Raw genomic sequence first — 11004 nt, 5'->3', positions numbered from 1 at the left:
TTCACAAACTTTCTGAAAAGGTTAGGTTTTCTTAAGACAAGGTTTCTTTCTGCAGAATAAAAAGCATTTGTTGAGATCAAAATGTTTTATTTCATAAAAAAATAACAAGCTTTATCTATGAAAGCAGGTTTGGTTTAATATTAATTTTTTAAAGGCCACAGTTCCATTAAGACAATATCTTGGCTTCTAAACTCCTGATTTTGATGTTCCAAAGGCACAAAGCGAGGTAGAAAGTACTTTTGAACTGTTTCTAGGAAGTAGTTCCAGTAGTCTTGTTGATGTCCTGTATCCCTGAGTTCTTGTGAGATCAGTATTTTGGTATTTGGTCCACTGAGGTTTTTAAGGGTAGTTATTAATTTATCTATGCACTAAAAAAAACAAATAGATTTATTGAGGATGTGTTAATAAATTTATCTTTATATATGAAATATATCGAATTTTGTTTGGTTTAAATTTCAATGTCTCAAAATTTGTAATAAATTTTAATATGTTAAACATAGGATACAAATTTTGTTTATGAAATATCATTTGCAATACTGCTTATACATGAATGTTATGTGAACAAATGAAGCCAAATTATTAATATGGATTGTTACCTCCTTATAATAAATACAATCTGCAAGCAAAATAAGGTTTGGCCTTAGTAGATCTGTTGGAGGTGATTCACCCCATTTTAGAGCTAATGTTTGTGCTGTTCCATTATTTTTTTTAAACTCGCCACTATTCTCAGCAATATTTTTTGCCAAAAGGGGCACCATTTCATGTAAATCTGTTAATATCACTTTTGCTCTAAAACATCTTTAGTATTACCTATAAATTTAACAACATACAGTAACTTATTAGACTATACTGACTTAAAATCATTTAGGGTTGATTGTGTGAGGAAAGGTACAATTGCTTATAATTTTTTCTGATTGTACTTACCCAAAACAAGCAGCAAAAAGACCTGGACACCCCACCCCAGCACCTAATTCTACAACTGATAAATTATGAAAATATGTAGCATCTTTCTTGTAAAGTTCTTCCAAATATTTGCCTAAAACTATAGCAGCATCCCATACTACACATCCTACATCTCCCTTAAAAACCTGGTATAGTTTAAGAGATGTATTTAGAACATCTACATCCAACTCCCTTACAAAATATTCTCCTTCACTTGCCATGTTTTTACAGGTTAACTCATAAAATTTTAAAACATTCTTAATATTATTAAAGCACTAATATAACCATTTAATAACTAAATTCTTTTTTGTATTTTAGATGTGGATCAGTTCCAAATCACCAAAGACTGAGAAACGTGGGCAGCCATGACAATTTAAGTGACAACTGTCTCCATCTGTGAACAACAATGTGCAGTATGGTAAGCTAAACCCATGATAGAAATTTGTAGTTTTGTTTTTTGATGCGTCCAATATTGGCTGTAAATCTAAAATTAAGAGGAACTATTTATTAGTGGAGTATATATTTAAGCTTTAATGTGCTTAAAAGTTTCTTTAGAAAACGTTCGTTTCGTTGCCTTGCGCGTGTATGTCCTTCTTTATTCATAGTGATAAAGAAAGATAGAACTAACTTGGTATTTTAGTCAGTTATTGAATGTAAACGGATCAGGTTCACATTTGTGTTAGTTAAGTGAAATAAAGAGGGTAGGCGCCATCTTTGGCTTGGACGTGGAATTATGGAAAAGTTACCGGTGCTTTATCGATCCAGCCCTATAAATTGTAATGCAGTTTAAGAAAATTGTTATTGACACAATGACTTCCGAAGGAGAAGCAGCGGGATGTTTCAAATGTTGCGAGAGTGTGACGGACGGCCCACCTGTAGATGGGTACGTATGTCTAAAATTATGTAATTTAGGGACAAAGCAGTTTTGGGTCATATCCTTACAGAAGCAGTTATCCAAAACCCTATAAAAATCTCTTGAGATGCGTGAGTTCAATCCATATTTCTGATAACGAATATTAAAATGCAATCAAAACAAGGCATCCTTAAAAAAAAAAACTCACAGAAATCCCTGTTATGCCACTTAACAGATAAAAATGTTTCAGTTCAGATGTCAGTTATTGCATATTTTTATTATTTTCATACTTGGAATTGCATCAAATTATGCTTAAAACCCTTGCTACATCTACAGCAAGCCATTCAGGCCTTGGGAAGAAATTTAGGTTTGAGTAAAGTTTTCTTTTTATGTTTTTAAAAAGCCAAACTTTGGAGGCCAACAAGAAACTTGTCCTAACTTGTCCGGTTATGTCTGAATTATATAAGGCCATTTTGCTGGGTTGCCAAACTTGCCCTCTGGGGTTGCTTTACCATAATAAGGACTTTGCATTAATATAGATTTATTTAAAGTGGTTATTTAGTTCTATCAATGCAGTTCTGAGAAGGCAACCAGTTTGTGTCTAATGATAATGATATGACCTTTCTTATCTTACCCTTTTTTTTGTAAAAATTTTGGTACTATAACATAATTATGATTATGAAAAGTTTAGAAGTATCTCAACTGTAAGTTTTTATTACATAAAGTAGTTTGCAATATGATAGAGATTTGTTTCATTGTACTGAAATCAAATGAAGATTTTCATATGGAACATACAATTCCACATCCTATTAATGGTAAAAATATATATTACCATTACTTCTTTACATTAGGCAAAAAGGAATCAAATTGTAAATTGTGGAATAAGATCAAAACTAAACAAAAATCAGATTTCTTGATGAAATATCTGTGTTATTGATTTTTCATTGTATCTTTAGTATGTGGGACGTAAGAGGAGTTTCGTGAATCCTCTCTAACCAGAAAGCTAATATTGTATTCCTATCATTCTTGTGAAGAATATCCCAAATAATACCAAACCAATAGTAAATCACCACCTAATCCTTGAAAAGGATCTTGGCGCCAATAACTGTGGATAGACTTGGCAACTAAGCTTTTTTATTTCATCACCTTATCAAACGTCAGTGGGCCAACCACGCAGGCCTGCTTTCTGAATAGGATAACGTGTTTTGTATTTGTATTTTGTGATTCGCTCACGCGACTTCGACTTACTGTTTTGTTTCTCGTAAGGTGTTATGCCATTTTACCTGGTCAAGGGCCAGTTAGCTTGTTTTGACTTTAAAAATGTAGAGCTGTTACTTTAAGATGTGGCCTAAAATAGCTATTGGGGTAGTAGCCTTTAAAATTTTGTGTAGTGTGGTGAATGCTTCTAATTTAAATAGTGAGAGTGTCAAGTCCCTACCTTATTGCCCTACTAGGAATGCATCAGGGTATACCTCTAATATACTGTTTTAAGGTGATTTAACTATTGCATAATGATTTATTCCAGGGCTGTCTTAGTGAGTACACTAGACGGTAAGTTATCAGCGCTGAATTCAACAGGACACTTATTATGGGAAGTGGAAACTGGTCCAGGACCTTTACTGGTATCAAATATTCACCAACTTGAGGTAAGCGTTACTGAATAATCATTCAACTTGTTTAATATATACTATAATATAAAAAAAATTACAGCTTACAAACAATGGAGAATGGATTAGAATCATACCATCACTAACAGGGACCTTGTATAAGTTCGACGGGAATACAATTGATCCTATTTCGATTTCCGCAGAAACTTTACTGAGGTCGTCATTTAAGTACTCAGATGATTTAGTCATAGCAGGTAAGTTTGTGGATTAAATTATTTGGCTGTTGTTCTATTTTTATCTTGCTAATCTTAAAATTGGATTGGCATTTTGCAAGATAATCAGGCAGAGAATACCAAAATGTTGTTTATGAACTGAATAAAACTTTGAAGGGTATTTTATTTCATTTGCAAAACATTAAAAAAATGGCTTCTACAATATTTGCATAAGATAAGAGTACCAATTTATACTAATTTATTGTTAAAACTAGATTCTGGAAATGTTTTTTATTTAATAAGTAGAATTATTTTTTAATACGTTTTTCAAAGTTGTGATATTCTGTGAATTCACTTTGACTAGTATATCACATTAAATTTGTGTTATACCCAATATAATTTTTTATTAAGTCATGAATATTTTTATGAAATACAGTGATTCTTATCAGTGTAGGTATTTATAATGACTAATAATATTTTGTTCTAATATAGGTAGCACAATGGTTTATAATATTTATAGATTTTAAAAAGCTTTCTAAGGATTTTTTTTGTTTTTACTTGAATCATACATGGCTTTTATTATTTACTTAAGAAATAAATCTTTTCAATTTATGGAGATACGATAAGGGCTAATAATAAGAACTTAAACTAGGTTTACTATCTTTTTAGAGGATTTTGGCAAGCTTTTTAGTTGAACTTTTTATAAAAATAAATGATTTTTATTATGAAACATCTTATAGAGGGTGTTTCAAATTTGACCCTTAACATGGGGATCTTGGAATCTATAAGAGATATACAGATGATTAAATTAGTTGAGAATTTTTAAGCTTAGCAATTTTTAAAATCTCTGCAAAATTATCTTTTTAACAATGAATAAATACGATAGAAATGCCAATAGAACGTCAGAAAGGTTTGGAGACAGGTGAATTGGAAATAATGGTCCTGTAAGATGGCTGGCAAGATCTCCTGATTTGAATGTTTTAGATACATTTTCATGGGGAACACTAAAGAATCGAGTTTATGTGAGAGGGGAATTTAAAAATATTGAGGAGATGCGGTTAACTATTATTAGGGAGTTTAACAGATTAAGTAGATGAGAAATAAATCGTGTGGTGCCCAATATTCGTAAGAGAGTGCAATTGTGTCTTGGTACACAGGGACAACAATTTGAGCACTTAATATAATTTTACTAAATAATGATAATGTTTTCTGTTGTTAAATTTATTTATTTTTTTATTTATTTATTTATTTACCAACGCGTGTTAAGCTTAAGATAAAATCAAATTTGAAAAAAAAAATTGATTATGTGTAACATTTATTGACAGTTTAAATATTGTCTTGTCAGTTTATGGACAGTTTACTGCGACAAATTTATTTTATTTTTTTTTAAATTGGGTTTTTACAAAAAATAAATATTACTTGTGATACATCGTTAAAGGGGTAATTTTGCAGACATTTTAAAAATGCAAAAACCAAATATGGCACCTATAAGAAAAAACAAAGTTGATGATTGTTGGCAAAAGACGAAACGTCGTATTAATAGCAATCGAAAAGTGCAAATTATTTTCAATTCGAATAAGAAATAAACTCATACGAAAATAAAATCGACATTTACATTATTTTTTCGAACATCTTCGGAACCACTCGGAATTTTTAACTTTTTTAAACGGCATATTGTTAACCTCAAAAATTCTCAACGTTGTCTTAATTTAACCTTCTTCGTATCTCATATAGATTCCCATATTGAGGGTCGAATTTGAAACACCCTGTATACAAACGTAAACAAATTTAAAGGCAATTTTTTTTAGGAGGGTTGGAAATAAGAACTTACGGCGTAGGCTTTCGAAGCGGAAAATTAATTTATGAGTGCACCCAAAGCAAATGTGCTAACCATGAAAAAGAAGAAATGGATGATATATTAGTATTAGAAAGAAGCACTCAGGTTATTAGGGCAGTAGAGCCCAGAACAGGGCATGAGAGGTTAGAATTTTCAATATTCTGATAAAACAACTAAATTTAAACATTGTCACTATTTTAGGTGGAATTTTAGTGTAGGCTTACACAACATCAAACTACCCCAAGCTTCGTGTTTGGACGACTCAAAAATGTTTGACGCAAACATTAGCGCAATCATTCCAAAAGGTCTACTTCTTGTATCATCTATAAAGAATAATATTGAAGAATACAACTGGCAATATAAATTTCACTCACCAATTGTAAAGGTGTGGAAGTGGGATGGGATGAAACTTGGTGAGATTAACTTATTTGACAGCAAGTCACCTGAGTTAGTAACTTCAGGGGGAATTTTGCCTTCAATTTATATTGGAATGCATAAGAAACAGGTAATAATTCAATGAACAAGTTTTCTCTTATCAAAAACTGCTCCTTTACTTTGCAGCTCTACATTCATGAATCAAACCACATGCAGGCTTTACTATTAGAACGCCAGTATGCAGAATTGACGCCTGCAGAAAGCAACAGTTTAGCTAAAATACCATGGAAGCCTATATCAGCTTCAACAGAATCTACTGAAGACGACGTAACTGCACTATCGGTTTTAAATAATTCAGAATATGTCAATGGTAACGGTTATTACTTATATACGGAACACGCTATAGATGCGAAGAATACCGCTCATTGCGAAAAAAATGATACCCTTTTTGAAAATGTTACTGAAGAAGTGGAGGCTGAGATTGCAGAGGCTGTCAATTATTTGTCGATCGTTCAAAGATTTTAGTAAGTAATCTAGGAATACAAGTTGTATATAATGCTAAAAAACATTTTTTATAGCAAAGAGGCTCTATTATGCATGGGAACATTTGCAATAAGTGTATATTTCATAATTAAAAATAAACTGGTTGCTCCAATTAAAGATGCCAGCAAGGAGATAATTATCGTCGAGAAACCCGTTGCAGCTGAAATTAGCAGGCCAGAGCGTCAATTATCAGAAAACGGCTCAGAAGGAGGGTTTAACTCCAGGTTCGAGAATGACTTTTCCCTTATTAATTGTTTGGGAAGGGGAGGTTTCGGAGTGGTCTTTCAGGTTAGGCAAAAGTTGGATGATGGTGATTATGCTATAAAAAGGATCACTTTACCGAATGAGTAAATTTGTTAATATAAACGTAATTCTTTTTTTAAAATAACTAAATACTTTCCAGGGAATCATCAAGAGATAGGGTTATGAGGGAAGTGAAAGCCTTAGCTAAACTTGATCATAAAAATATAATTAGATATTGCTGCTGTTGGGTTGAACATCCTCCAGTTGGATGGGACATGAAAGACGCGAAGTTCATGGAGTAAGTCAATGTTTATTGTCTGCGATTTGCTTTGAATCTTTCTATTATTAACGTGTATTTATTTAGGCCATCCTTCTCAAGCCACATCACTCAAACGGAAACTACTTCACATCACTTATTGAAAAGGCAAAAATCGGTTTCAGTTAGCATCGATATTCCTCACACAAAATTCGAGGATTCCGTTGATGATTCGCATATCGTTTTCGAAGATCCTGATAACAACAAGGATGATTCTTTTATCGTGTTTCAAGACGATGATGCATCGACCACCAATAACATTACTAGTGTCACTACTAACACATTACATACAGTGGAAAATTCACAAAGTAACACTAACGTATCTGAACATATGAAAAAGAAAATTAACTGGAAAAGGCCTGGAAGAAAACATCATTCATGGGACTTAACCCAGAACAGTACAGGTATGGTTTTTGCAAGAGAACCACCTATGTATCTGTATATTCAAATGCAGTTGTGTCGGAAGGAAACTCTGAAAGATTGGCTTAGTTTGAATATGGAAAGAAAGTACACAGATATGCTAATGTTTTTTTCACAAATTTTGGATGCAGTTGAATATGTTCACCAGAGGAAACTTATTCATCGGGATCTAAAAGTATTGATTTTAACTAATTATTTTGATCAGTATATTAACTAATTTGTTTTTTTTTAGCCGAGTAACATATTTTTTTCTCAAGATGGCCAAATAAAGGTGGGTGACTTTGGTCTAGTAAAAGATCTGGAAAATTGTTTTGATCTGGAGATCGCTAGGAGTACCCCAAGTTCTCATAGGGGGCACACAAAAGAAGTCGGAACAACTTTATATATGAGCCCAGAACAATCTAAGGGCAAATCATACGATTCTAAAGTAGATATTTTTGCCTTGGGAATTATTTTGTTTGAGTTGCTTGTACCGTTTTCAACTAATATGGAAAGAATAAAGACTTTGACTGATGTTAAGACCAAGAAATTTCCGGATGGGTTTTCTGATAAATATCCCGATGAAGTAAGTCATGGCTATAAAAATACTATACTTCATGGTCAAAACTTCACTTACACTTAAATAATTCTTTTCAGTACCTACTTTTGGAGCATATGCTCGATGAGAACCCCAACAAAAGGCCATCTACCAACCAGATAAGAGACAAAAAACCATTTTATCAAAATAACAATGTTGAAATCACACGAGGCAGTTAATATGTTGAACTCGTTAATATTTACTTACATTTTTAGTATAGAGTTTCTGGTATAAGTATTTTTTTATGCTGCACAGCACCATTGACATTGTCATTGCCATATTAAGTTAAACAGGCGTCCATTCCAATAATTGTTACTATTAAACACAAGCAATGGGGCTGATGTAGCATTAAATACTTCTCTATTTTAATATCCATTACAGGATAAACTGTGATTACTACAGTAATTTTACTATTTTTTTTTAATAGTGTTTCTGCGAATTTACTATTTGCAGCATTTTTATGTCTAGTTTTGTTATATTGACTGAATATAGGTTAAGGCAATATAAATTAAATGTGATACCGTTTGGAGATACTACTCCAGTTACTCTTAAGTATTTAAAAATAATTCTACATTTTCTATTATTTGTATGGCGTTAGTAAGTATCTTACTTGGAAATAATACATATTTTTTTTTAAAGTTGTTTTGTTTTATTGTAGTTAGTTATTTTATAACACTCCCTAATGATATGAGGCCTATAAGGTGGATCCTAATTTCATACCTATGAAAGTATGATCTAAAATCATTCAATAATAAAAGTTAAGTATTAATCTATCAGCAATAGCCAAAGCAATATTTTGATGTTTTCAAAAAAGTCCATATATTTGATTTTTAATAAAGGTTTGAGACCCAAATAGACAACTGCATGTATAGATTTGATGTAATTTATAAAAGTAAAGTCTTGTTTTTTTTTATTATATAGAAAAGGAATTTATTTTTAAATTTAATTCAATATTTTTGCCAGCTGTTTCATTAAAATATCCAGGTAGGAAAAATATTTTTTCTAAATATTGATATATTCCCTTTTTGTGTCAATGTTATTAAGTTTCTACCTGAATGCATCGCGTCGGCATAAAAGATTCATAAAGTGTACATTATGCATTATTTATACATCCAGGTTATTATTATTTAAGACTGTATCTTAAGTTATAAAATCGAATATACAGATTTGCCGTTGTACGAGTAGATTTATTAATGTATATAATATAGACCCACAGGTGGCAACCAATGTGCTGTGTTTAAAAGTATTGTGTGCCATTGAACGTCACTAAAACGTCGGAAATCATACTTCGGAAATGTTTTTTTTTAATATTTGCTAATGGAGTTTTTTTTTAATCTTTATTACTTTGTTATATTACCGTCCTACGTTATGCCTTAACAAACTTTGATGGTGAAAGCATCAGTTGATGCTTTCACCATAAAAGATAAATGGTGATGGTGAACTTTCGTTCACGCAATTTACGTCTTGTCCGTCTTTTCTTGTTAATGTTGCACTTACAACTATGTATGGATTATATTGGCAGTTAAAATAATCCATACTGTTGACAGATTAAATTGACTTATTGATTATTATATCCGTTGGGACTTTCCATAGCTTCCGCGTGTATCTATTTCCAGCACTAACGGGTGGCGCCAAAATCGCGTCTTCACTGTTTGATTTTTGACTTTTTGATTCAGTTGATTTTGAAAATCTGTTTCGTTATCGCTTCTCGGCCTTTTGGCTAAGATCAAAGTGTAGTATCTGTTCTTATCAGCTTAATATCTGATACGCTCCGCATGCGGAGCCAGTATATTAAACTGATTTTTGGAAATTGACGGAGGTTAGGGGCTTGCTCCACCTCTGTCACGGGTTGGCCCGGTATTGCAGTACCTCCGGGATCGGCCCATTTTTGTAAATTAAAATAATTCGTCCATTTTGAGCTATATATATAACACTTCATTTATACGTCCCATTCATGCATCAATCTTTCTTATTTTAATATTTTTCCCCTTTTTTTAATATATCTGCGGTTTATTTTTAAAAGGCTTTGCACCTAGTTGACAGAAAACTTCAAGTATATCAGGGTGAGACAATCAGGAAAATATACTTAATACGATGGAATATTTACTTCCTTTCTAGGTATTACTAATTGTAGTCCAAAAATTACTAGTAGCTTGTCTGGAACCTGTACACAATATTGCTGCTTAAATATGCCATTTTAAGTAATACTGTTTATGATCATTCCACTGCAACTCATATAAAAATGTAAAAAATAGGTATGGCAAAACTTCCATTTTTAAACTCCTGATAAAGGCTTTGAACCAGCAGAGAAAAATACTTGTTTTAGGATGATTTAGCAATTAAATATCCTATTACTTATTTAGAAATAGCATTGGGTATATTTTATCTTTTTCTAAACAAGGCGGTAAACCTATATTTTCATTTACGCTGTTTTAAGAGCTGCATTAAATATTTAGCTTAGTCGTAGCTATCGATATGCATACGCACTTATAAGGAATACATATTTTAAGTAATTTTCAGTAGTATATATAAGTCACTTTCAGTATTTGCATTTAAAAAACCTGTATATCGTTGTTGTAATTACTCTGCTGTAGTTGTAGATACTTGTTATTATAAATAAATCCTTTAAAGTTTGTCAAAACTTTCCTGTCCAAAACCTTGTTATGGAGGATGCTTTTTGGCTTTGAGAAATATCCAATTCTGATGTTGCATGTATGAATGAATGAATGAATGAATGAATGAATGAATGAATGAATGAATACTTCATGGGTGGAACGACATTTGGATATTTAAGTTACTATAATCATTACAGTGTCGAGCCATTACATACATCTAACATTATAAAATACAAAGTACGGATTTTGCTATTTGAAATCATTCTATATATTGATATATACTACTATTATAAAAATCTTAACTACCACTAAATTATTCCTGAATATATATAGAGATAACAAGAAAACATTAGGTCAATAAAGGAATCCACTGATATTTCGCCTTTATCCATTCAGAGATATTTTCCATATACATTTTCATTCTCAAAATATTTTGATCTGCACTGGTAACTTGTATCTTTGCA

At 31.8% G+C, this 11004-nt stretch overlaps 2 protein-coding genes and 1 non-coding gene across 3 annotated transcripts; 2 read left to right on the top strand and 1 right to left on the bottom strand.

Moving 5' to 3' along the window:
- Positions 1–66: 66 nt before the first annotated feature.
- Positions 67–2335, bottom strand: LOC126748870 (protein N-lysine methyltransferase METTL21D-like). The gene is made up of 3 exons (XM_050458389.1): positions 925–2335; positions 597–789; positions 67–368 (listed from the first exon to the last, which is right to left on the bottom strand). Exons 1-3 carry the CDS (start codon positions 1161–1163, stop codon positions 141–143), a joined length of 660 nt encoding a protein of 219 aa, XP_050314346.1. The 5' UTR covers positions 1164–2335; the 3' UTR covers positions 67–140.
- Positions 2336–2987: 652 nt separating this feature from the next.
- LOC126748869 (eukaryotic translation initiation factor 2-alpha kinase) lies at positions 2988–8563 on the top strand. The gene is made up of 11 exons (XM_050458388.1): positions 2988–3261; positions 3321–3441; positions 3506–3656; positions 5423–5594; positions 5653–5956; positions 6013–6350; positions 6405–6716; positions 6773–6910; positions 6977–7523; positions 7581–7913; positions 7985–8563. The coding sequence occupies exons 1-11, from the start codon at positions 3137–3139 to the stop codon at positions 8102–8104; spliced, it is 2661 nt and encodes an 886-aa protein (XP_050314345.1). The 5' UTR covers positions 2988–3136; the 3' UTR covers positions 8105–8563.
- A 1062-nt stretch (positions 8564–9625) lies between these two features.
- LOC126749253 (U2 spliceosomal RNA) lies at positions 9626–9816 on the top strand. The gene has a single exon (XR_007664942.1). It is a non-coding gene; the product is annotated as a U2 spliceosomal RNA (small nuclear RNA).
- The last annotated feature ends 1188 nt before the right edge of the window (positions 9817–11004 follow it).

Source organism: Anthonomus grandis, chromosome 22, assembly GCF_022605725.1.
Source record: "Anthonomus grandis grandis chromosome 22, icAntGran1.3, whole genome shotgun sequence".
NCBI classification, from domain to species: domain Eukaryota; kingdom Metazoa; phylum Arthropoda; class Insecta; order Coleoptera; family Curculionidae; genus Anthonomus; species Anthonomus grandis.
This window is presented reverse-complemented; position numbering and strand designations above follow the sequence as displayed.

Excerpts from the sequence above, each read along its gene's own strand:
- LOC126748870 (XM_050458389.1), bottom strand. The coding sequence starts at position 1,163 with ATGGCAAGTGAAGGAGAATATTTTGTAAGGGAGTTGGATGTAGATGTT. Across the intron at positions 790-924 it reads CTTTTTGCTGCTTGTTTTGG|AGCAAAAGTGATATTAACAG; the intron begins GTAAGTACAATC and ends AAGATGTTTTAG. Across the intron at positions 369-596 it reads ATTGTATTTATTATAAGGAG|TGCATAGATAAATTAATAAC; the intron begins GTAACAATCCAT and ends TGTTTTTTTTAG.
- LOC126748869 (XM_050458388.1), top strand. The coding sequence starts at position 3,137 with ATGTGGCCTAAAATAGCTATTGGGGTAGTAGCCTTTAAAATTTTGTGT. Across the intron at positions 3,657-5,422 it reads AGATGATTTAGTCATAGCAG|GAGGGTTGGAAATAAGAACT; the intron begins GTAAGTTTGTGG and ends AATTTTTTTTAG. Across the intron at positions 6,717-6,772 it reads AGGATCACTTTACCGAATGA|GGAATCATCAAGAGATAGGG; the intron begins GTAAATTTGTTA and ends AATACTTTCCAG.